This window comes from Peromyscus californicus, unplaced genomic scaffold (assembly GCF_007827085.1).
Source record: "Peromyscus californicus insignis strain IS unplaced genomic scaffold, ASM782708v3 Scaffold_19__1_contigs__length_69161282, whole genome shotgun sequence".
NCBI classification, from domain to species: domain Eukaryota; kingdom Metazoa; phylum Chordata; class Mammalia; order Rodentia; family Cricetidae; genus Peromyscus; species Peromyscus californicus.
The window spans coordinates 38048845-38075859 of record NW_026294491.1 but is presented as its reverse complement, the minus strand read 5'-3'; the positions used below and the strand labels follow the sequence as shown (position 1 = coordinate 38075859).

The 27015-nt window shown below is 47.5% G+C and overlaps 1 protein-coding gene across 1 annotated transcript in view; it reads left to right on the top strand.

The window, feature by feature from the left end:
* Cnnm4 (cyclin and CBS domain divalent metal cation transport mediator 4) overlaps nt 1-27015 on the top strand; it is a 43477-nt gene that overhangs the window by 6915 nt on the left and 9547 nt on the right. Inside the window, exons 2-4 of the mRNA XM_052745156.1 lie at nt 25234-25377; nt 25664-25798; nt 26797-26966. Of these exons, the coding sequence (XP_052601116.1) occupies nt 25234-25377; nt 25664-25798; nt 26797-26966 (449 nt within the window). The remainder of the gene's footprint in view (nt 1-25233; nt 25378-25663; nt 25799-26796; nt 26967-27015) is intronic.

The window sequence follows — 27015 nt, the reverse complement described above, 5'->3', positions numbered from 1 at the left end:
CGTGGAGAAACTTGGAAAGCACAGACTGTTGGGTGGGACAGCTAAGCCCCAGAGGGCTCAGAGACAGTGCAGTGGCACTGAACACCTGATGTCCATCAGCTCTTCATCAGTCAGTGACTTGATCTTGAGGAGCTGTGTCTGAGAGTGACAGTTGCTGCCTGTGTGCGGATGGCACTCTGGGCATGGGGCATCGGTCCCAAGTGTGGGCAGCTGACAAAGCCCTTCGCCAGCCTGGCTGCTGCCTCCTTTCTTTTTGGTACCGTGCTGTGAGCAGGGAGCAGAGCTCTGTGGAGCAGGCTGGCACTGTGCCACCTGCAGACCGGTTCCCTCCAAGGAGCCAGGGCTCAGAGATCTACTATTGATAGACCTCTCTTAAGACCCTTGATGGGTGTGCCAGAGGGCGCCTCCTGTGTCTAGGTCCTAATAAGCGCTTGTTAGCGTACCAGCATTGACTTTGCAAAAGTCTCATATTTTTCAGTTAGGAGCGCCCAGCTCTAATGTTTTCCTGAGAGCACAGGTCAGGATAAGGATCATTGAACAGAGTTGAACCTGCAAACAGATGAGTCCTGAGAGCACCAGATCACAGAACAGCGTCCTACGGGGGGGCAGTGAATAAAAGGAGGGGGCCTCCGTGAGGAGGCTGGCTTGTTGCTAGAAGTCTGGAGATGCAGTGAAGCGAGACGACCTTTCCCTGGGTTCTTCACAGGTGCCAGGCCTTAGACAAAGGCTGTCAGATAGGAAGTGACCCCATTGACCTTTTGAGCCCACTCTGGGCCAAAGAGCTTCTGCCTGTTGTAACTGCTTTCGGCTCTTCGGAGGAGCTTTGGAGTGCGGGTCACTGCTTTCTCCGGGTACTCCTGCCCATCCTAGTACCATCCTCCAGACAAGCCTGGCACACTGAATAACAAGGGCATCTTTGAGCAGGAGGAAGCATCTTGTGCCTTGAGAGTTACACTTGCCTGCCAGCTCGGGTCTCCTTAGAACTGACAGAGAGTGTGTTTAGCCTTCGCTGAATGTCGGTTGCTAAAAGGCTGCACAGCCGGGGAGGCATGTACAGGAGGAGGGAGGACCAGGCTCCTCTGTCACTGTGTCCCGGCCTCCTGGTTCCTTTGTCTAGCCTGTGAGAAGGGACAGGGTGCCGTTGCTTGTCCCCAGGCTGGCTCCCTCTTAACACTTCTTGTGGGCTTAAGGACACTTGGAATTTCTGGAGGGAACTTACTCTGAGGATATAAGGGTTATCCAGGCTCCCCAAGTACCCACCATGACCCTGGGCTCTGCTGCCATTTCATCCGGCCTCGGTCCTGGCACATCTGCATGGGTTACAGCTGCCCTCAAGGGCTGCCTCAGTGGGCCAGTCTGCCTCACTTGTCCTGGACCATAGTTATCCTTATCCTCACAGCTGAGCATGCCAAGGTATCCTGTTGCAAGAAACTTGGAGGCTATGTCAGGGACTTCTGAAGTCTGGATTCCTTATTTCTATTCCTGGTTTATTTATTTGGAATTTTCTTTTATTTTTATTGCTGTTCACAAAAGACACGCATCTCATTGCCAGAACTTTGTAAATGACAGCAAAAATCTAAGCCAAACCAAACTGCCAGCATGTGACCAAGAGGGAACTACTTTGAATATTCTGGTGTGTTGTGACAACTTTTTGAGAAATTCACTTTCATGGTTGGGTGTAATGGTGCACACCTGAAATCCTAGCACTGCAGTCTGTAAGCTGAAGTAGGAAGATTGTGAGTTTAAGCCTAGAGCTGCCAGAGAGTCCAGGGAGGAGGTGGGGGGAGGAAGGGGAGGAGGTGGGAGGAGGGAGGGGAGGAGGGATGGAGACTTACTTCCATTGCTTTACTTTTTAAAAATTCTTACAACAAATAGCAGTATCAAAACCGTGTTCGTGGTAACACAGGCCTATAATCCTGACGACAAAGGAGACAGAGGTGGGCAGATCTCTGAGTTTCAGACCAGCCAGGGCTGCATAATGAGACCCTGTCTGAAACAAAACAAAACAACAAAAACCATTTTTATTTCCCAGCCACATGCTTGGCCTGGAGCCGCCCATAGTTACTTTGACATTAAAATCATTGTCTACACAGTTTTATGTCCTGCTTTTTGGAACAGCTTAGATCAGTTCTCCTTAGGGAAGAAGTGACTTACAGTTATCCTGCACTCCCTTCTTGTTTTGTCCCAGGTGGCTCTGTAGGAAGGTGAGCCTAGAGGCCAGGTGTGCGGTGCCAGCCTGTTTGGCTGAGGGGTTAAACGTGGCGGCACTGGAGCATTCCCCAGAGCTTGCCATCAGAGTGACTTTCCTGCTGCAGGCCTGATCTGCTGTGACCTGGGCAGGGTTCTAGAAAGACTGGTTCCTTGGGCTCTCTGGAATGCCCACTCTTTGGCCAGTAGGCAGCCTGGAGTCTCCTTGGAAGGAGGATCCCTGACCTTATCCCAGACAGGCACACACACACACGACCCCACATAGGCAGGGAGGCTCATTCACGTGAAAACACGCATACCCCTACCCCAGATTTGTATTTGCCTAGATGTGAACACACACACACATACACACACACACACACACACACACACGCACACACGCACACTCCCACACCCCTCCCCAATACACAGGCAGGGCCACACCCTGGTACTTGCAGGCTCTCATACACTTGTATACACATGCACTATAACCTCGAGACCTACTCTCAGCTTGTCCTTCTCATCAAGCTTTCCCAAGAGTCAAAAGTAAGTTTGGAAAAACAAGTAAACACGTACGCACAGTCAGTTTATTTTGTGAAATGTTTAGAATGGTGACTTGACTCTTGAACTCAAAAACATTTCCTTAGTGGCCACGACTCTGCCCATCCATGCTGATGACTGTGTCCACCTCCAGGTTGATGCGAGGGCTGAAGGAGGTCAGGCATGCAAGGCATTTAGTTCTGTGCCCAGTCCTATGTCATTGCATAGTAAACATTAGCTGTGTTAACTGTTCCTGTTCCTGTTGTCTAAAATGTGCCCCAGTTGGCACCAACAGCAACCGATGACCACAGTAGCTCTTACACACTGGCAGTCGGCCTCACTGTTCAGCATGGTGCCTTTTTTTTTTTTTAATAGTTATAAATGCATTGAGCTCAACAAAAAGCCCCCTCTAGAGCTGTAGAGATGGCTCAGTGATTAAGAGAAATTATTGCTCTTCTAGAGGATAAGTTCCCAGCACTCCTGTCTGGCGGTTCACAGTCACCTGTAATGCCAGTTCTAGGGTCTGATGCTCACTACACTCTTATGCACAGCTCCTCCCCCCCAGTTAAAAATAAATAAAAAAGATCTTAGTTTCTGTAAAAAGCCAGTCACTCAGTTTTTTAAAAGCCTATTATATAACCATATGCAAGAAGTCAGATATTATCTTATTTGTAAGGATCACAAGCCGAGCTTAAAGAAATAGTACTGGATAAGAACTGAATATTGGGGATAGTCTCATTTTTTAAAAGAAAATTTGTATGCATGCATGCATGTATATGCATGTGTGTTTGTGTGTGCACATACATCTGTGTGTGCTATGATGTGGGGGGAGGGTTGGGTCAGTGGAAGGGAAGGATGGGTCTAGGACTGTTAGCCTAGCATTAGGGAGGCTGAGGCAGGAGGATTACAGCCATGCCTGGGCTCTAACATGAGTGTAGAGGGTCAGAAGGGCCACTTTTCAGGGATAGGTTCTCAACTTCCACCCAGTTCTCCAGATTCGTGGTTTGTGTAATCCAGGCTGGATCCGCCTGCCTCTGCCTCCTGAGTGCTGGGGTTAAAGGCGTGTGCCACCATGCCTGGCTTTTTTCCCCATTTTTCTGTGGCAAAGTCTCACTAAGTACCCTTGGCTGGCCCTCAACTGATACTCCTACCTTAGTTTCTCCAAGTGCTAGGATTACAGGTGTGTGCCATCATGCCCATATTAATGCTTTGATATGTGTACACATTGTCCATCAGTGACTACATCAAGCCAATTAATGTATGGATTCCCTCATGTAATTAACATTTTTCTTGTGTGTGTGGTGAGAACACTTAGTCTCACGTTGTTAGTAAATGCACTCACCATGTTGTACAATAGAGCTGTTCAGCTCATTTCCCACAACAATATCTGCCCATTCCCCAGTCAGTTCCTTTCTTGTTTTCAAGACTTTTGGTGACTTGAGCATCTTGTATACGCATGCTTGTGCAAGTGTCTGTGCGTGTGTGTGTGTGTGTGTGTGTGTGCGTGTGTGTGTGTGTGTGTGTGGTTTGAACCTGGAGCCCCATGCATGTTGGGCAGATGCTTTAACACTGAGCTGCTTCCCAGCTACTTGGCCCTTCTTCGTTCTGGTGCAGTGGTTCAATTAATTAGCCTTTTTCTTTGGTTAAGGAAAGCTCCTGCTGTTCTGTTTAAAATTCATTGCCTGTGCGTGAGTCAGGAAATTTGTCTATGCTGTCTTCTAGAATCTGGAGTTTGTCTTTCTCTTTTAGATCTGCAACCCTGCTAGAATTTAGCTTTGTTGTACCCTGGGAAGTTCAATCTTTATTATTATTTTTAAAATTTTTTTTTTTTTTTGGTTTTTCGAGACAGGGTTTCTCTGTGTAGCTTTGCGCCTTTCCTGGAACTCACTTGGTAGCCCAGGCTGGCCTCGAACTCACAGAGATCCGCCTGGCTCTGCCTCCCGAGTGCTGGGATTAAAGGCGTGCGCCACCACCGCCCGGCCTATTTTTAAAATTTTAATTATCTATTCTTGGAGAATTATATACATACATGTATACAGAGTCACTCTTTTTTCCTTCCTTTCTTTTCTTTTCTCTTTTTTTTTTTTTTTTTTTTGAGACAGTGACTCTGTATGTAGCTCTGGAGCTCCCACTATGTAGAATGAGTTAGGTTTGAGCTGCCTCCCAAGTGCTAGGATTAAAGGTATGCACCACTTTAAAAAAAAAAAAAAAAAAAGACAGTTAAGAAAACCCTGTATTACCCAAAACAACAACAACAACAACAACCAACATATAGTTGCCCACATAGTCTAGTATTAACTACTGAATAAAAAGACTCCTTTCTGTTGGGCGCACGCCTTTAATCCCAGCACTCGGGAGGCAGAGGGCAAGTTGATCTCTGTGAGTTCGAGGCCAGCCTGGTCTACAGATGGAGTTCCAGGACAGCCATAGCTGTTACACAGAGAAACCTTGTTTCGAGTGGGGGAAAGAAAAGGTGCAGGTTTTCTCACTAAGCTGTGGCATATGTATGAGGCTATCTCTGGGCTCTGTAGTCCAGTGGTTTATTTATTATTCCTTATCCCAATCCTACCACGACATAGTGCAGTAGCTTTCAAATAAGTTGATATCCGGTAATAGTGAGTCCTTTGTTTTTAAGGGCATCTTGGCTATCCTTAGCTTTTCACCTGTAGATTTTTATGAACTGTACCATACCTATAGATAGCCGCAGGTGGGGTCCTTATTCCCTTGTGCACTTCTGAACAAATTGTTATAAGTTTTGGGCTTCCCATAGGCCCCCTCAGGTTAACTAATTTTATTTTATTTTTTGATGCTAGGGATTGGAGGTTGAACCTGGAGTCTAATGTATGCAAGGCAGATGCTCTATTAATTCACTAGAACAATCAAAAGAATTGGGGAAGTGCAACATTCAGGATTGCAGTATCATGTTGAAGGGTTCATATTGACAGGTGCTGGGAGAGCTGGAGTTTCAGGGTCTGTGCCTGTAGAGTCTAGGCACCTTCCCCCCTGGGACAACAGTATAATCACCAGCCAGGAAGCCCCACCCAGCTTGTGCCAGGGCTTCATGATGTAGGCATGATTGATTAAAGTCATTGCCCTCAGAACTGAATGCAGTCTCCCAGTCCCCCCATCCAGGAGCCCAGCAGTGCCAAGCCCCAAGCTTGTATTACAGTTATTGAGCTTGGTTTTCTGGTGACCAACTCCTGAAGCTATCTGGTAGCCTACCCTGAGTTGCCTCCTTACTGTAGCAAAGACATTTGGGCTTTTGAAGCCCTGGGCTAAGAGCCAGAGTTAAACACCAGATATGCTCTTTTATCATGCATACAAGTATAGAGAAATGGAATTAACTTTTATTGTTGACCTTGCTCTAAACTCACTCCGTCTAATAATACTTATTCTATATTCTTTTGGATTTTTTTTTTTTTTTTGGTTTTTCGAGACAGGGTTTCTCTGTGTAGCTTTGCGCCTTTCCTGGAACTCACTTGGTAGCCCAGGCTGGCCTCGAACTCACAGAGATCCGCCTGGCTCTGCCTCCCGAGTGCTGGGATTAAAGGCATGCGCCACCACCGCCCGGCTTCTTTTGGATTTTGTGCGACTGTATTATCTGTGAGTGATGGCAGTTTGATTTATTCATTGCCAAGCCTTTCATATTCTCCATCTTGTTTTTGCCTTATTTCAGTGGTTGGGACATTACAGGTCATAGCATCCTGACCTCACTTTTGGTTTAGGGGAAGTTTTCAAAACCAATCATCAAGGGCTGGTGTCTTAGTTAGGGTTTCTACTGCTGTGAAGAGACACCATGACCACGGCAGCTCTTCTAAAGGAAAACATTTAATTGGGGTGGCTTACAGTTTCAGAGGTCTAGTCCATTATCATCATGGCGGGACATGGCAGCGTGCAGCCAGACATGGTGCTGGAGAAGGAGCTGAGAGTTCTACATCTTGGTCTGCAGGCAACAAGAAGTGAACTGTCTCACTAGGCGTGGCTTGAGCATATATGAGGCCTTGAAGCCCTCCTCCTCAGTGACACAGTTCATCCAACAAGGCCACACTTCCTAATAGTGCCACTCCCTATGACCAGGCATTAACACGAGTCTCTGGGGGCGCCGTACCTATTCAGACCGCCGCAGCTGGGGAGCACAGTGCTCACCTGGCATGCCGGACACCAGTTCCCTTAGCATGAGGGTGGGAATGAGGATGAGTGAAGTAATGGACATGATTGACATGTAATGTTGTTTCCTTTAATTTGTATAGAACTCCTTTATCAGTGAAATTCTCCCCTTAGCAGTTAAATGCGTGCGCGCGCACACACACGCACGCACGCACGCACGCACGCACGTTAGTGGACAGCTGTGGAGCCAGGCTGCTGGGTTTGCATGCAATCCCCTTTACCTGATGATACGATTGAATGATTAACCCCCTTGGTTCTGAGACATACTGATTTTCTTTCCCATGTTGAAACGTTTCACGACTGGAGCCAACCTGTCTTCCTCATGATTTATTACCCGCTTTAACATCACTAAATTTAATTTGCTAATATCTTTACTGGGGATGTTGGCACCTGTATTCATGAGAGATGGAGCTATAATTGTTTTTCCTGCTATTATAAGATGCCATCAGCTTTTTTAATAGCAGGAAAAATAATTGTTTAATAATTAAGTCTTTCCCCCTCTTGTAATTAATATCTCACTTTAGGTGAGCAAGTTTAAGCATATCAGAGAATCCTCTTGTCCTCTTCTCCCATCCCTGGTCTAGTTCCGGCTCCTTACATCACCACCTCTGCCGTTGCTGTAGTTTTTCTCCCTCTTCAGGTTTGACTACCAAGATCAAGAATAATTTTAATAGTGTGTAAACAATTTGGAAATGGCATATGACTACCAGGAACCAACTGGGGTTCACCGAGGGGAAAGATGCTTTCTTTTCACTAATGTGTAATAGGGTGGAATTACTAGGTTCATTCATTGGAAAACCGGTCGCAGGCTAGGATGGATTTCAGTGAAGCCTTTAGCAGAATATTTCCTATCAAATATTTATGGCTAACATGCACATGTGTGCTGATTGACTGTGGTCTGACTTTTCGGTAGATATGGCAGTAAATTGTTGGCTAACTGCCCACAGGTTTGAAGAATAGGAACCTCCCAAGGCGGTGAGCTTCGAGCAAAGGCCTGATGGAGAAAGGGCTCTTTCTGGCTGGGGAACTCTGGAAGAGGAGGCCAGCACGCCCTTCTTCCGGCTCCGTGACCCCACTAGACAAAGGCGAGGGGGCTCCTGAAACGAGAACTGGGTGGAAGGGGCGAAGCCCAGGAGGCTGGCAGTGCTGATGTACTCCTGGAATCCCTGGGACCTCCAGGCTACATGGCCCCTGCCCTCTCTTTGGAGGGACACCAGATTATCAGCCAGGTCAGCATCTGGGCTGGACATGCTCACACTCCTCTCTCATTTCCGTCCATTGCAGCCAGTGGAGCAAGCTCTGTGTTTTCGTCCTTGCTGCCTGGCTTTGGATCCCTGAGTCCTAACTGTCCCTAACCATCCCACCATGATACCTGAGATCTGAACTGAATCTATGTTAGGTAATTTCAGAAACCTTTAAAGAACCTATCCTCGGACGCCTCTCTCAAATACGTGGAGATATCGTCACAAGAGTTTCCATATGATACCAAAGGGGATGGCACAGTTGAAGAGGCTAGCCTTAAATTCACATCTGGCTCAAAAACCTTAATGACACAGGAAATAAAAAGAGCGTGAAGTACTTTTTTGCAAAAAGCAAGCCTCCACATGTGGCGATCTAATTCAGGTGGATTGTTACCTATGGAGATAGAGGTTTTGTTTTTGAGACAGTCATGTGATGCTGTTCAGTCCCATTTGTCCCAGACCTCATGATTCTCTTGCATCTGCCTTCCCAGTGCTGAGATTGTAGGTCCATGATACCATGCTAGGCATTCTGTATATTCATCGTAAAATACTACACTTCCCAAAGAATTACAGTTAGCTATAGTTGTCTTGGAAAGGTAGGCATATTTTTGAGTGCTGGGGGTTAAGTCCAAGCTACTCAAGCACTCAGCATTGTGGCTTGCTGTCAAACTACACGCCCAGCAAGACAAGATTCTAAATGCTCTTCGCTTCCTTGCTTCCTCTTTTGTATCAATGCCAGGGGGGAATAGTAAACATTTGTGGAGGTATATATATCCAAGAGTGGGACACACGCCTTTAAGACCAGCTTTCAGGAGGCAGAGGCAGGTGGATCTCTTGTGAGTTCGAGGCCAGTCTGGTCTACAGAGTGAGTTCCAGGACAGCCAGGGCCATGTAGCAAGACCTTGTCTCAAAAAAAAAAAAAAAAAAAAAAGAATGTGTGTAATACACACACACACACACACACACACACACACACACACACACACACACACACCCCTACCTTTCCAAGATAACTACAGCTAACTATAATTTTGCAGGGGAGTGAGGATATTTTAAAATGAATATGTATGGTAATATTTCTACTCCTAACAGAACATTTGGGGGTTGGAGATGGAGTTTAGTTGGTAGAGTACTGCTTTGCAGTTTAGTTGGTAGAGTACCTGAAGTCCCAGTAGGCCATCCATTGAGTGTGGTGGTCCATGCCTGTAATCCCAGTGCTTGAGAGGGAGAGGCAGGAGGGTCAGAAATTTCAAGTTATCTTCAGCTACATAGTGAATTTGAGGTCAGCCTGGCTACATGAAACCAGGTCTCAGAAAAGAAAAAGTCCATTTTTTACAAGTATTTGTACAAATACTGGCTGGTTTTTGTCAGCTTGATTCCAGCTAGAGTCATCTGAGAAAAGGGAGCTTGAGTTGAGAAAATGCCTCCATCTCATTGGCCCATAGGCACGCCTGTGGGACATTTTCTTGATTAATGACTGATGAGGGAGGGCCTATGCCTTTGTGGGTGGTGCCACCCCTGGGCAGGTGGTCCTGGGTATATAAGAACGTAAACTGGGCAAGCCATGAAGAGCAAGCCAGTCCGCAGCGTTTCCCATGGCCTCCACCACAGTTCCAGCTTCAGGTCCTGCCCCGCATTCCTGTCTTGACTTTCCTCCGTGGACTGTGCCTCAGGTTAGTTATGTAAGCCAAGAATCCCTTTCCTTCCCAGTTCACCTTTTTTGGGGGATGGGGCGGGGCATAGTCTTTATCACAGTAATAGAAACCCAAGTGTGAGGCCAGCCTGAGCAAAACTCTGTCTCCGAAAAAGTCCTCTTGAGATACAAATTGAAATATTAGATATCTGCGGGTATAATTTTATAGATGTTTACAGATAAAACCTGGACTTTACTTCAAAAAAAAAAAAAAAGCTAGTAAAGTGAGTGGGGGTAAAGAGGAAGCGGAAGCAAGATTGGCCACGAGTCATTAAGTATTTAAAGTAGATGAGGCTGCAATTAAGTTATTACCTCTACTTTTGTATGTGTTTAATATTTCCCATAATAAAAAGGTTCAAAAGCATGAGCATGTCCCTGGGGTTGGAGACCAGTCTTAGGGTCCCTGTCTCTCTCTCAGCAGCTCCACCCTAGGGTGCTGAGGTTAGCAGGCTGTTTGGAGCAGGTCACAGCCAATCACCCCCTTGCATAATGACCCTGGGGCAGGACACAGCCAATCACCCCCTTGTACAATGACCCTGGAGCAGGTCACAGCCAATCACCTCCTTATACAATGATCCTGGAGCAGGACACAGCCAATCACCCCCTTGTACAATGATCCTGGAGCAGGACACAGCCAATCACCCCCTTGTACAATGACCCTGGGGCAGGACACAGCCAATCACCCCCTTGTACAATGATCCTGGAGCAGGACACAGCCAATCACCCCCTTGCATAATGACCCTGGATGTGGCTTCTCTAGTGGAATTCAAAGTCAAGGTCTGTAGTAGGAGACTTAGTGGTACTTCCTGGGATCCTTCTCAGTACATAATTGTGGGACACATAGACTTCGGGAAAGAAGGTCACCCTAAGGCTGTGATGGTGACACCATGTAGGCATTTACTATACAAAGAGGCAACTGAGGCATGGCCATCTTTATGGGGCTATTTCTTTTAATTAAATTTTATTTATTTAGATATATAGGTAGGTAGATAGATAAGATAAGATCTAGTGTGTGTACACATACTGCAGCATAGATTATTAAAGGGTCAGGGTACAGCTTGCTTAAGTGGGTCCTTTCTTCCCACCAGGTGGATCCTGGGCTGGGGATTGAACTCGGATCGTCAGGCTTGGTGGCAAGTGCCCTTAATCCACTAAGCCATCCTACTAGCCCTGGTCTTGTTCCTTTTTTGGCAATGGGGCCCACTGTGTTGTTCCTCTTGATCTTATGTAAACTTCCCAAGCAGTCAGCCTCCTAAAGGACTGAGACTACAGGGTTGTTCTACAGGGGATGTCCTAACTTTTTATTGTACGCCCCATTTACAAGAGGTGTTTTTTAGTTTGTATCTCTGTTCTTTCAAATATTATGTATGTGTAGGTATTACCTTGATAGTATATTTCATAAACAACTAAAAGCAGTTTTCTGTTTGTTTTATTGATTGATTGATTGATTGATTGATTGATTGTGTGTATATACACATGCAAGATTGTGCCCTGGTGAGTGTGTGAGGTCAAGGGACAACTTGCAGGAGTTGGTTCTCTCCTTCTACCGTGTGGACAAGAGATCAGACTCAGTGCCGGGACCTTTCCCCACTAAGCCCGTCTCACCAACCCAACATAGTGTTTAAAGAAGTAAAGATGAAGTCACCATGTTTAAATTTGCTTTCCTAGTAGTTATTACTGTATATTACTAGCTCTAGAACAAAGTCTGGTCTCTCTCAAGACACAGAATACACCCAGGGTGGGATCCACGGTTAATGACGGTAGCTAGAAGACTGCTTTAAATGGCGTTCTTAGTGAACAATTTTGAGTTGTTGTGGCCAGCTCCCATCGCCCCAGCCCAGTCACTGCACTTCCCCATGCTGTGGTCAACAAAGGCTGGCCTTTCTAGCCTCCTGCCCTTTTCTCTCTCTGCGATCCCTCCAACCTGCCATTGGCTTCCAGGAGTCCCAGCACACCAAGCCTCTATCTGCTTGGTGGAGATTGATCTGGCTTAGAGTGCAAGGAACCCCTCATGTGTGCTCCCTCTCAGCTGCTGGAGAGGGAGTAGAGTGCACAGCCCCTTCCCACGAACAGGCGGATCTGGACAGGGCCCACGGTCGGTGTGTGTGCAAACAAAAGGGAAAATTACTTATTTTGGATTCGGACCTAAGTGTAAACAGAGCTGGCACTGACAGGTTCCAGGCTGGCCTGGCCCTGCAGCCTGTGTGGTGTCCTGTGTGTTGTGCTGTCTCCAGGAACCCCTCTCATCTCCTGGCTCTCCTCCTGGTTTGGCCCACAGTTGCTACATCACTTTCTTTCTTTTCCTTGAGGTTGTTATCTATCAACTTCTCTCTTTCTGCTTTACTCCATTGTTTTTCCCTTTGTCATTTCTTTTCTTAAAAAATACTTGTAACTGAAGAGATGGACTGGAGAGATGGACTGGAGAGATGGACTGGAGAGATGGACTGGAGAGGACAGTTACAAGCCCTTGCTCTTGCATAGGACCTGAGTTTGGATTCCAGCACCCACAGAAAGCTCACACCTGTCTGTAATTCCAGTTCAGAGGATCTGACGCCCTCTTCTGGCATTCAAGGGCACTGCATGCACCCAGTCCATGGACATGCACACAGGTACATGCACAGATATACATGCAAACAAAACATCCACACACATGGAATAAATATAAATATTTTAAAAAGATTAAAAGCATATCTAAGCCAGACATAGTGGCACACGCCTTTAATCCCATCACTTGAGAGGTAGAGGTAGGAGGATCTCTTGAGTTCCAGGCCAGCTAGGCCTACATCGTGAGACCCGTCTCAAAAAAAAAAAAAAAAACAAATTAAGTTTAAAAACAACAATGTACTTAGTTATGATGCAGTGTTCTCATCGGTGGTGTCTACTGAATTGCTGGTTTATTGAGCACCCACTGTCTATTTACCCTTATGCAAGATGTAGAGGAATGAATAAGAACTACCAACTGTGACATCTGCTGGGGGGGAGTATGAACCTGAACTCCTGCTGAGAAGGGAGTGTAGAAATCATATTAAGTTTGCCTTTGCAGGAACCCTTTGGCCTGGCAACTCTGTTTTTACAAATGTATGGGACTCATTCCTATGAGTCATGCAATAGACGTTTATGCAGAGGTTTTTACTATTGTATTATTCACACAAAAGAAAAAAGTATATAGAAAAAAAGAGCTTGGCCATACTTTGTCTGTGTCTTGGGAGGAAGGAGGCTGGTATATCTGTAGCACACCTGGTGGCCCAAGTGGGTGGAATTCTGGGGTCCAGGTGAACTGGCTGAGGACAAAAGTCAAGGCTCAGGAAGGGGCATGCTTTATTTCTGTCTTTTCTTTTTTTAGATTCTTTTTGTGTGTGTGAATGTTTTGCCTACCTGCATTAATGTGCACCATGTGCATGCCTGTTGGAGTCCTTGGAAATGAGGTTATGGATGGTCATGAGCCACCACGTGGGTGCTGGGAATTGAACTCAGATCCTCTACAAGAGCAACAAGTGCTCTTAACCGCTGAGTCAGCTCTCCAGTCCTTTTTTTCCTTTTTTTGCGACAGGGTCTCTGATGCCACCTTGGCTGGCCTGGAACTAGATATGTAGATGAGGCTGACCTTGAACTCACAGAAATCCTCCTGCCTCTGCCTTTTGAGTGCTGAGATTAAAGTGTGCCACCATGCCCAGCCCTATTTAGTTTTGAGCTGGACCTTGTTATATGGCCTGAGTTAGTTGGAAAGAAACTGCCTGGCTTTCTTTCCGTGGCTGCTCATGAAGGTGGCATCCTCATCCTTTTTTACTGTAAAAGGGAGAAGAGATAGTAGCAGTTAGTATCCAGTGCCATTTCTGCACGGTGAAGCGCGGTGAGCACTCTTCCTACGCTGGTCTTCGTGGCTGCCCTTGGTGTTTGCTTGTCTGAGCCGGTTTCACTGTGTGGTCCATCCTGACACCACATTCACTCTGTCGTCCCAGCCGGTCTTGAACTAGTGATCCTCCTGCCCCAGCCTAAAGTGCTCAAATTATAGGCATGCACCACCACACCCAGCTCCCTTCGTGTTTATAACTTTTTTGTTTGTTTTGTGCATACCGTGAATCGCTAACTCCCTCAATAAATTTAGGTCTGAGTCACCCCTTTTAACTGCTGCAGTTCTGCATTATAAATATTGGATGGACCTTCCTGCATACACCTTGCACATTCTGGGTATTTCCTTAGTAGTAAGTCACTTCCTAGGAGTGGAGGAAAGGACTGAGTCCACATTGTGCCTTTTAACATATGCTGCCGTGTTCCTGAAGGAATTATTTAAACTCCCATCAGAAGTGACTAGTTCTTCTACTAATGCGGGATACCGATGTGATAAATCAAAACACCTCGGCAGCTGACTGGCTTGGGTCCCGAGCACTGCCAACAACAACACAGCAACAAACTGACAGGCCCCTTTTAAAGTTTGCAGCTCCATGGGTCAATGTGTAGTCATTGTATTTGTATTTAAAAATAAGTGTGGGCAGGAGGATTGCAGTGAATTTCAGGTCAGCCTAGGCTACAACGTTTCAGGCCACCCTGAGGTACAAATGGAGACCCTCTGTCAAAAACAAAACAAAACAAAAAGAAACCACAAGGGACCAAAGAGATGGCTCAGTGACTAAAAACTAAAAACACACACAGTATAAACTTGTGATTTTTCTTTCTTTTTTATTTTATTTTATCAACTTTTTTTTCACTTATTTTACATATAGACCACAGTTTCCCCTCCCTCCTCTCCTTCCATCCCAATCCCCCCTCCCCACCTCCCATCTACTCCTCCTCTGTCTCCATTCAGAAAGGGGCAGGCTTCCCATGGGCTTGAGCAAAGCATGGCACATCAAAACTCGTGATTTTTCTATTTGCCTTATTAAAGGCTGGCAATGATAACTGGCCAGTTAGTCCAATACCTTTCAGTGAATAGTCTCTTTTTCTTTTGATTCAAAATATCAGGTTTGTAATATGATCTCACACACACACACACACACACACACACACACACACACACACACACACACACACACACACACACACACACGGGGTGGGGGTGGGGTGCCAACTGGAGGTTTTGTTTTGTGTGTTTTAGAAACTAGGTTGGCTTGGTTGGCCTGAAGCTCCCTATGTAGCCCAGGCTGGCTTTGAACTTGTAGCAATCCTCCTGCCTCTGCCTTCCAAGTGCTGGACTTTATTTCTGAACTCTTCCATTGGTTTGCCCAGCAGAGCGCTGCTGTGGCCACTGTAGTCTTACTGCTAGGCACGGTGGCATGTGCCTCCTCTAAGAGAGGCCAAGGTCAGAGGGTTACCTGAACCCAAGAGATGGAGAGAAGCACCATACTGAGACAATATTGAAAATATTGAGAATAAATAAAATCTGGGCCTGTGAGCTGTCTGGGAGGGTGAAGATTCTTATTTCACAAGCTGACCTACCTGAGGTAGAGCCCTAGGACCCAAATAAATATGGAAAGAGAGAACCAACCCCACAGACTTCTCCTCTGACCTCCATACGTGCACAGTGGCATGACCTCCCCATCACCACACACACACTAATAGTAGTAGTAATAATAATAATAAATGAAATTATTGAAGTATATAAGTAAAATGAACTTGAATTAAATTAAGGCCTTCCTTAGCATCCCTCTCTGTTGTGACCGACCAGTCTGTCCCAGGCCAGCCCCCGCCCCAGCTGTGGATAAAGTGATCTCTAATGTTTGAATGGTCAAAGTGGGAAGGTTGTAGACAGAAGACCTTTATGTGAGACCACTGCTTGCTCTGAGCCCCTGTTGGCCTGTGGTACAGCCTCTGTATGACACTCCTGGGCAGTTGGGCAGACTGGTTCTCTTGTCTGTTTTCAGGGGAACAAGGGGGCCATGCCCCTCCCTAGCCTGCCCACTCACATGGTTCCAGTGGGTCAGTGGTATTGGCCTGCCTCTCAGTGCTCAGGCGACCCCACTTTTTCTTTATCCTGTATTAGTATTAGTTATAATTGTTTTACATAGGGTCTGGGGATCAAACTTGTGTCCTTGTGTTTGCAAGGCAAGTACTTGACCACCTGTGCCAACTCCTCAGCCTCCCACTGTTTTTTTTTTTTTGCAGCCTTGGAAACCCAGCATGACTGAGCACAGTGTGGGCAAGGACAGCCTGCTGGGCAACCACAGCCTCTTGGTCTCCTAGCTTCTGCCAGGTCATTGGCCCAGCCTGGGAGATGAGCCTCAGATGATGGATGAAATGTCCCAGTCTTCCCAGGCTGGAAAGCTTAGGTGCTTTTCCCTCCCTGGCTGACTTCTCTCTCACCCCTTCTCGCTGGGAAGGGCAGCTGCTCCTCCTGCTGGCTGAGGTCAGCACTATTAATAGCCAGCTTAATCCCGCTCAAGCCTGGGCAAAGGGAGGCAAGAGGAGCTGGCTGCCAGGAAATCAGGGTGTCCAGCTGTCAGTAGGTGCAGACCTGTGCCTCGAGGCCATTGTGTTCAGTCACCAAGTCAGCACCCAGGACCAGCTGTGGGAACCTGGGGATTGGACGTGTTGAGTGACCCAGTGAGGAAGCCACTAAGGACGCCATCTCTGGTAGTAAGGTCCCTTGTGTGATCCAGGGCCTTGTTTCTTCCCCAGGAGAAAAGTAGCTGGAGTTGCTGGGGGCCCCTGTGGACTTTGAAACTCAGAACCCAGTTACGTATTTCCTTATAGTCTTTGACGGATTGTAATTTTTTTTTTTTTTTTTAATGGGAGGGAGGAGGACCGTGCAGGGCAGGGTTCTGGCCTTCTAGGGCTCTAGAGACCACCTTTAAAATCTGGGTGAGAGTTTGGAGCACCTGACCCTGCTGAGCTAAAAGCCCAGATGCCGTGCAAGGAAACAACAAAGTCTGGCTGGGGGTAAAGAAAACCTTCGGGGTTAGCTGGGATGATGTGTGAGCTTTGGGCAGAGAAGACAGATGCACACATACAGCATTTGGGAAGTGAGACGAGAGGATCAGAAGTTCATCATAAGCCACATAGTGAATTCAAGGTTAGCCTGGGCTACGTGAGACTCTGACTCAAAAAAAAAAACCCAAACTAAACAAAACCAGATGTGACACAGGATGCTGGAAACAAAAGGAGCCACTGAGGAACTCGAGTGGTAGATCCTTTCTCTCCCTGCCTCCAGTTTTTAACCTGTTTCACATGAGACAGGGCCATGGCTTGGAGGTCGGTGGAGGCCTCACCTATGGCTGTTGGGGAAGGGTAAGGTTCCTTCTGGCTAGTTCTGGACAAAGGTCAGTAAAGGGTAGAGTGGGCAAGCTTGCTGCAAGGTAAGACCTGAGGATAGCCAGGATTCCAGGATGCCCCTTTTCCCGGTTCCCACCCACTCGACTGTTCCCTTTCAAACAGTGCCCCAGAGAAGCAGTGTTAGAAGGTCTTTACAGTAGTTCTCTGCGTTTTGTCTTATTTGTATGTGTGTGGGCATGTCCATGCTGTGATGCAGTGTGCAGATGTCAGAGGACAACTGTGGAGTCTGTTCTCTCCTTCCACCAGGTGGGTTCTGGGTATCGAATTCAAGTCATCAGATTGGCCATGCCTTTACCCACAGAGCTATCTCCAAAACCTTAGAATGGTTTGTTGTTGTTTTTGAATGTGTGTGTGAGAGAGAGAGAGAGTGTGTGTGTGTGTGTGTGTGTGTGTGTGAGTGTGTGAGCATGCGCACCTGCAGGCAGGTTCCTGTGGAGCCCAGAAGAGGGTGGTAGATGACTTAGAGCTGTAGTTTCTTGGTTTTTTTGTTTGTTTGTTTGTTTTTGTTTTTTGAGACAGGGTTTCTCTCTGTAGCTTTGCACCTTTCCTGGAACTCACTTGGTAGCCCAGACTGGCCTCAAACTCACAGAGATCCGCCTGGCTCTGCCTCCCGAGTGCTGGGATTAAAGGTGTGCACCTCTGCCACCACCACCGCCCGGCAGAGCTGTAGTTTCTCTATGGCGGTTGTCAGCCACTCAGCATGGGAACTGAACTCCAACCCTCTGAAAGAGCATCAGATGTGCTTAATGCTGAGCCATCTTTCTAGCTCCCCCACAGTGCCTTTTTTTAAAGTTACTTTGTGTGTTCCTTCTAATTATAAAATTAATACAATTAATTATGGGAAATGTAGAATGTCTGTATAGAAAAAGATAAAAATGAAGAAGCCCATCCTCAGGTTGTACCATGTGAAATTGCTGTTTTGGGTCAAAAGTAGCCAAGTACCAGCAATTATATATGGCTCAACCAAATATTAACATTTTATTCTATTTCTTCAGTTGTTTTTCTTTAAAGAACACTCCTTTGAAAAAATGTGGAATTTTCTGCTGTAGGTGTACTATTTAAATACTCTTCATTTCTTATCTCAGCCATAGCCCAAGTCTAATTATCTATTCAAATGATCACTAACAACAAAGTAGCTCATTAAAATCAACTTTATATTAGAGTTACAAGCTTATAATGAAAACTATAAATTCAAGTCTTAAATTGATATACCTAATTTAGTTTCATTTCATGGTGCTGGGGCTTATGAGGTAAGCCCTCTAACACTGAACTGCACCTCCAGCTCCTGATCTGTTTATTTGATGATGATGATGATGATGATGATGATGATGATGATGATGGTGATGATTTTGGTCTTTTGAGACAGGGTTTCTCTGTGTAGCCCTGGCTGTTCTAGAACTCACTCTGTAGACCAGGCTGGCCTCGAACTCAGAGCTCTGCCTGCCTCTGCCTCCCAAGTGCTGGGATTGAAGGCATGGGGCCACCATACCTGGCTCAAAATATTTTTTTTTTCAAAACAGGGTTCCTCTGTGTAGCTCTAGCTACACCTGGAACTCGATCTATAGACCAGACTGGCCTCAAACTAACAGAGATCCTCCTGTCTCTGTCTCCAGAATGCTGGGATTAAAGGCATTTGCCACCACTCTCCATGCTTTATTATTTTTATAAAATATTTTTGTGTATTCTTTGAGAATGTCATACATAGTAGATATGATCCACTTCTCACCCCTCTAACATATATCCCTCCCAACTTCATAGCCTCTTTTTTTTTTTTTTTTTCCTTTAAATAGTCCAGGGGCTAGAGAGATGGTTCAGTAGTTAAGAGTAAAAATGTGCGAAGAACCTGGGTTGGGTTCCCACACACACATGGAAATTCACAACCATCTGTAACTCCAGTTCCAGGGGATCATCTGCCCTCCTCGATCACAAGGCACATACATATATCTGTGCAGGCAAAACACTTATACATATAAAATAAAAATAAATAAATCTTTAAAAAAAAAGAAAGAAAGAAATCCACTAAGTCCAATTGGTGCTGCCCATATGCACATAGGTGTGGGACCCTCCCCTAGAGTATTGTTAACAACTTACCAGTTTTGTTGGCTTGATTTTGTGCAAGTCTTGTGCAGGTAATCGTAGCTGCTGTGAAGTCATGAATGAGTTGGCCATGTCATGTCCATAAGAGCACATTGCACAGCTCTCCTCTCCATCCTCCAGCTCTTACATTCTTCCCACTCATCTCTCGGATGCTCCCTGGGCCTTGGTTGTTGATGGTGGTATGGGCTTGTGGGGTTGTGGTGGTACGCTATAGCTGTCCAGCTTAGGGGCTGAGCACCCGCCAGTCACTTGCAGCTCTTTGACTAATTATGAATCTCTGCATTAACTGCTGTCTGCTGTAAAGAGTTTCTCTGACTGAGGTTGAGAGCAGCACAAATCTGTGGGTATAAACATAAACAAACACATATTTAGAAAACAGTTTAATAGCCAAACAACTCTAAGCTTCAACGTGGGGCCTATGACCTTCCAGCTGTGGGCTTTTGACCAAGTTTACTGTACCAGACATGAATCCTCCCCTTTGGAGCAGGCTCCAAATCAGTCGGAAAGTGGTTGGTTATCCCGTAACAGTCATACCACTGTTGCAGCCGAGGGCACATCTTGGTGGGCAGGTTGCTTGCTAGTTCAGCATGCAGTGGCCAGTGATGGTTAGGCCCATTGATGTCCTCTCTTCCCCAGTAATCTGTTTCCTTCAAATGGTAAGTCAGCAGTATGGGAACTTCAAAATTACTGAAACCTAAAATGTTTCTTTCTCAAGTCTGCATCCCTTTCTCTTTCCCCTCACTTACTATCTTTCTTCTGCAGCTGAGGAGATGAAGGGGGATAGGGAAAGACAGGAGGCAAGGCTCACCACTGCCTCTGAATCTGACTGACTGAAAGGACAAAATGGAGCTGTCTTGAGTAGAGATGAGAAAGACTAGGGGCACATGAGCTAGCTCTCAGCCTTTAGGTGCAAGGTGTTAAGGCTTTTTAGCTTGCAAGGAATAGAAAAGTTGGGGGTGGTGCACAGGAGAAGGCTACAGAATTTTACTTAGAGTCTGGGAATGTAGCACAATTGGTATAGTGCTTGACTAGCCTGCACGAAGCCTTGGGTTGGATCATGAGCACTACGTAAACTGGGCAGGATGTGCAGGCCTGTAACCCCAGCATTTGGGAGGTAGTCACAGGAAGGCCAGGAGTTCAAGGTGATTCTCAGCTACATGAGACCCTGCCTTAACAAAACAAAACTTTTTTATTTTTTAAGATATCTTGACATATGACTATTTAAGTCACTAGGCAAGGTACCAGCTGCAAGGACTCAGCCCTCCAGCACTAAGAGGTCTGAGAGGAACCAGGCATAGTGACATGCCTCTACACACATTTGTAATCCAAGCACTTGAAAAACTGAGTCAGGAGAACCATGAGTTCAAGGTTAGCCTGAGCTACATGGTATACACTATTTCAAAAACAAAACACAACTGCTGTAACTCCAGTTCTGTTCTGGGGATCTGATACCCTCTGCTGGCCTCCAGGGGCACCAAGCATGCATGTGATGTACATCCATCCATCCAGGTTAACACTTATACACATAAGTTTGTTTTTGTTGTTGATGTTTTAATTAAAAAACAAACTAGAGGCTGGGTGGTGGTGGTGCACACCTTTAATCCCAGCACTCAGGAGGCAGAGGCATGTGGATCTCTGAGTTCAAGGCCAGCCTGGTCTACAGAGCTAGCTCCAGGACAGCCAGAGGGCTACACAGAGAAAATCTGTCTGGGGGGGAAAAAAAACAAAACAAACTAGAGATCAGAGAACAGGAAGAAGCCCTGGGGTCAGCCACAGCAGAGCAGTGTCTGTTGCCAATGGGAGAAGGGGTTTCCAGGAGGGAGGAAGGACCCCCTGCCAGCAGGTCCTCTCAGAATGAAACCTCACCAGTGAAGGTCACTGGTGACCTTGACAGAAGGTTCTTCCACAGGGGAAGAAGGTTCTGCCAGGACAAACAGGTGTTCCGCTTGACAAAGCATATTAGAAAAAGGCACATAGTCTGGGGAGCTGAGCTGGCCCAGCAGAGGGTCCTGAATGGCTTCTTAGCCAGGAACTTTTTTTTTTAGGGCCCAGTGGGCACGCTGTCTTTAGGGCTAGTGTCCAGAATTCTTGGCATAGATCAGGGCTGACTGTTCAGTGGTTCCCCAGGGTGACATACCTACAAAGTACCTGTCATGTGGGTGGCTGCCACCAGAAGGTGCCTGAGTGTGGCAACGGCTCCCACAAAGAAGCCTCAGAGAGGAGGCAGAGTCGAGACAGCTCAGGTGGCCGTTCGGGGCTCAGCTTGTTCTGTATACAGATGGTGTTTCCGCCCTTCACAGACGCCACCAGCCTTTCCTGTGGTCCCAGTAAAACCATGGCTGTGTGTTAAGATTCACTCAGAGCCTGTGGCTCTTTCCAGGAATTCGCTGAAGGGTGGGTAGTCATTGAATTCCAGTCCTACCAGGATGCTACTCCCCAGACCTTGTCAAAAGTTACAGGCTGGAGGTATGGCTCTCTGGTTAGGAGCACTTACTGTTCCTAGTTTGCTTCCCAACAACACAGCTCATAACCACCGATGACTCCAGCTTCAGGGAATCTGGTGCCTTCTCAGCTCTGCGGGCAGCTACACATACACACACACACACATACACACACACACACACACACACACACACACACACACACACACACACGTCCTCCCCCCATACACATAATTAAGAAATTAACAATCTAAAAAGAGAAGAAGGTGATGATGATGATGATGATGATGATGATGATGATGATACAGCCTGGACAGAGACACGGAATCTTTACCCACCCGAGAGACTCCCATTGGTTTCCCATTGTCCTTGTAGTTTTCTCCCAGGTTTTACTTGGCAGCGCCGAGGATGAGGACCGGGGCTCGAGCACACCCGACACACATTCCACCCCTAAGCTACCGCTCAGACCCTTAGTTAGAACACACTCATCTACAAGAACAGCCTAGCAAGGGCTGGAGAGGGTTAAGAGGCCCCTCCCCCAAACTCCGCACACTGTCAGAATAGGAGCCCATCACCCCTTCTAGCTGCTCCTGGGCCAGTTCTGATGCCTCTTCATTCCTAGGCAGCTGATGACGTTGTTCTGCTACTTAAGAGCGCGTGTGGGGCTCCGTTGTGCATTCTGTCCGTCCAGCTCTATCTCACGCTAAGAGCAGCCGGGGGCTGCTGTCCAGGGTCGCTGTGTCTGCTGATCTAGGAGGGTTCTGCTCTGGGCTGTGATGGGCACCCTGTCTTCTGTGTGGTCGTGCGCTTTTGTGACAGTTGTCTCTGTAGATAAATTCTTAGAAGTGGGACATCAAGTCCAAGGTTACAGACCCCTCATTTTGAGACAATTTGTCTGCTTAACTGGTACGTCCTGTTACCTGTCCACCAGCTCCACTGAATGTGAGAGCCTCTTACTACACCCCTCCACAGACACACATACACAGTGGCCATCATCAGTCGGGTGTAAGTGGTGTCAGTCTGGAAGATGCTAAGAGATGTTTCCTTTTCACTCCTGGCCCTGTTTAGTCAGCATAGCTCAAGCCCCTGGACTTGTTGCTCGCTCGAGACACTCCTCAGCGAGAAGAGGTCCTGGGGTTGGATACCAAGGTCTTGGCTCGGGCGGATAGCTTACCTTTGTTGCTTCCTCTCTGGACGGGCACTGGGGAATTTATCATTGTGTACAGACGTGGTTCTGCCTACAGCCTGTGGGCGGCATTGTAACTGGCATGTATGTAACCCCCAGAAGCAGTGCTCCCCATCCTGTGGGCGGCATAGTAACTGGTGTATATGTAACCCTCAGAAGCAGTGCTCCCCATCCTGTGGGCGGCATTGTAACTGGCGTATATGTAACCCTCAGAAGCAGTGCTCCCCATCCTGTGGGCGGCATAGTAACTGGCGTATATGTAACCCCCAGAAGCAGTGCTCCCCATCCTGTGGGTGGCATATATGTAACCCTCAGAAGCAGTGCTCCCCCATCCTGTGGGTGGAGTTGCAACAGTTCTCAATTCTCCCCCCCTCTCCCCAGGGGGCCCTTAGGCGTTCTGAAGAGTCAGTCCTCTTGGGACCCAGGCACTGTCTGTGGCCTGAAAACCCTGGCAAACGCCCCCTCCCAAGAGTGTTCCAAATGAGTTCTAGCCTGAATGTGAGGCCTGAAAGTTAGTTTGGGGGATGGGGCAAGCCACGAGGGAGACCCAGACTTAACCTGCAGATATCTCCAGAGCTTTCGCCTCAGTTGACTGTCAGCCTCCATGTGTGTTGGGTGGTGTGTGCGTGTGTGTGTGTGTGTGTGTGTGTGTGTGTGTGTGTGTGTGTGTGTGCCATTTCACCTTAGTTGACTCTCAGCCTCCATGTGTGTTGGGTGGTGTGTGTGTGTGTGTGTGTGTGTGTGTGTGTGTGTGTGTGTATGCCCTAACAAGCAGACCTTTTCATTCTTAGAGTGGGTCAAGCCCTTCTTGGCTGTTTCCGGTTTTTTTGTTCCCTGGGGTATGAGAGCCCGGCACCTCACAGATAGCCTGAGAAGCATTTCCATCCACAGTACCTGCAGAAGGTCCCGACTCACCGGCCTCTCAACTCTGTCTCAGGTTGAGGGAAGGTGTTGGGAGCCGTGCGGCCTAGTTTCTGACCAGTATATGAGTGCTTGTCCAGCACGTCTCCTGATGAAGCAAAAGCCCATGGGGGCAGACTCACTCGGCAAGGACCAGTGGACTTTGGGGACAGCACAGAGTACTGCTAGCACCTCTCGGCCTGCACACTCTCTTCTCTCTCATAATATTGGTGATTCTCATGGCGGATTTAGTGTTATTTTGCCAATCACGCATGGGACAGATGTGATCATTCCTGGAAATCACAAGAATTCCTGGATTCATTTTTTTCTCGAATATTTTCTCCTAAAATTACTTGGGATGCTTCTCGGGTTTCTTGTCTGAGGTGCCAGCTGTCACTTCAGACCCCAGGAGTTGTTCTGATTCAGTGCTGACAGGATCGCAGGCAGATCACCCCTATTTCTGTAAATATGCTTTGAACGGGATTGTAATTCTTGAAAACGTGTGCCTAAGTCAAATACCTTTTAGTTTTGTAAAGACAGGATGTACCTGGCTCAATATCTGGCCAAGCTAGCAAAATGATAAGTGTTTTTGGTTTAAAGATGTTTTGGTGTAAACGTTAGAAGAAAACGTATTTGACTTATTTGTTTTTGCCGGAGTTAACATTGGAGGATGGGGAAAATTTGTTAGTATGGAAAAACATGCTTGTTTTTGATATATAAATAAAGACAGCTGGAGCTATTCAGGGCTGGCCGGTTGTGTGAAACTAACTCATCAGGTAGTCGGACAGTTCATTTCTTTGTGCCCGTGCCGACACCCCTTCCCCGTCTCAGGACCTGAACCCAGGCTGCGGCTGGACCTTGGCAGCAAAGTCTTTCCAATTGTGGGCCTGGCCTAATACAGTGAGTTCGTGGCTTAGAGACCCAGAGCCTTGGCTTGGGGCAGTTGGCAATCCTTGGTTCCCTGCAGGGAGTTTGCCAGGCAGAGCTGTGTGAGTGAACTGAGTGTGGTGGTCCATGAGGCCCTGGGCAGTGTTAGACCCTCTGTCCAGCTGGCATATGCATGCCCCTGACCAAGGGCCTCCTGTGGCCTTGTACTGTAGCCTCTCACTTTCCTGGGGCCTCGGAACCCTTGGCAGTCAATACCGGGCGGAACCTGTCATTTTTACCCTCCTTAGGTGTATATAGTTCAGGCTGGCCTGGGATTGACTGTGTAACCCAGGATGGCCTCAAACTTGCAGCAATCCTCCTGCCTCCACCTCCTGAGTACTGGAATGACAGATGTGAGTCACCACACCCAGTTTCCATCCTCTTTAAACAAAGGGTCCCAAGTGTAATGTCATGCATTGAAAAATCCTGTGGTCTTCCCGTCCACAAGAGCAGTATCTGCTTGTAGAAGCAGCATCAGGAACCGGGAAAGGAAAGAAAACCACAGTGACTCTGCGCCTGCAACTCACCCCGAAGTGTGTGGACCTTGTGTTGAGGGAGTTCATGCCTGACTTAGTGTCCCTCCTACAGGGAAGTCGCATCTGGCCATTGTTCAGAAGGTGAACAACGAAGGTGATTGTGACCCCTTCTACGAGGTGCTGGGCTTGGTCACGCTGGAGGACGTCATTGAGGAGATCATCAAGTCTGAGATCCTGGATGAGTCGGACATGTACAGTGAGTTCCGCCCTCTCCACGGGCCCAGAATCCCACTGTGTCTCTGAAATCTAGTATCCCTAGGTAGAAAGACTTCAGTGCAGGGGTGTGGAGGCCCTGGCCCCCTGAGCCAGGCCTAGTAGCTAGCTAGGTACCCTTCACAGGCTGTGGTGAGGAGGGGACACGATGCTGAACAGAGTGACAGGAGTCCTCCTCTGTCCTCCCTGTGGAGAGAGGCCAAGGAACTAGAGGGTCCGGGTCCAGTCCTCGGGTCAGGGATCTTAATTCCAGACCTTCCCTCTTACAGCTGACAATCGAACCCGGAAACGGGTATCTATGAAGAACAAACGTGACTTCTCTGCCTTCAAGGATGCTGACAATGAACTCAAAGTAAAAATCTCACCTCAGCTTCTTCTGGCTGCTCATCGCTTCCTGGCTACAGGTAAGAGTGTGGGAAGCGCCTTCGCTGTGGATGGGAGTCCAGTCACAAAGGGAGCAGCCTGGGCCTCTGGCCACGCCTCCCATGGAGAAAGGGCAGTGAGTGCCGGGACATGTTCACTTTGGAAGGGTCCGGGGATCGATCCCTCTTCTGCTCACCGTGAGTGGTTATCAGGGACTTGAGGGAACAGTCTAGTTAGTTTACAAAGCAATCCCTGAGACTTCCAAGGGAGTACCTGGGAGCCCCAGGCCCTTCAGACTGTGATCCTGCCATATACACTGCCCCCTGCTGGCCTGCTCACCTGCCCTGAAGAGCCTGTTCACAGCGCCATGCTTACCCCTCCAGCTTCCATCTGTATGCAGGGGAAGGCTTGTGCCCACAGATGAGCCTGCAGAGCTGACTTGTAGATCAGTGGCCTTTTTCTTTTATCATCTCTCATTCTAAGCACCCTTTGGGGCCCCGGGTGACAGTTCAGAAAAACACGGACCTCCCATGCTCTCGCCTTTCCTCCAGCTTCCTTTCTGGCTCACCTGCTGAAGGTGCAAGAATTCCTTTCCCTGTGTGTTTTCTTGCTGGTCGTCGCTGGTGCAGAAAGTAGCAGTTGTAGGAACACTTAATTAACATGTACAAGGGAAGAGTGTGTCTAAATGCTGTGCTGTCTCACTTTAACAGGAAACCACCCAGGGAAGGTTTGTCCCCATCTTACTGATGAGAAAACTGAGGCACATGACTTCACTTAGCTGCCCAAGCAGCATGGAATCTGTCAGCCTACATGGCTCTGGTACTAACGATAACTAGTATTCTTGTTATTATTATTATACTAACTAGTATTAGTTAGTACTAGTATTGTTAGTACTAGAAGCCCGAAGCAATAGCCCAAGCAGGGAGGAAGCCATCTTAGTACAGAGTGGCCAGGACCGCTTAGATGTCGGCACAGCAGTGACCCAGCTGCAGGGCCACCTGGTCCACGCGCCACGTGACGTCTCCTCTCTTTCCTGCAGAGGTGCCCCAGTTCAGCCCCTCTCTGGTATCAGAGAAAATCCTGCTGCGGCTGCTCAAGTACCCAGATGTCATTCAGGAGCTCAAGATTGATGAGCACAACAAGTACTTCAGCCGCCATTACCTGTACACCCGGAACAAGGCGGCTGACTACTTCATCCTCATCCTGCAGGTGAGCCAGCCTCTGACGCTGGGCCTCGGGGCCCAACGCCTGCGTGTCC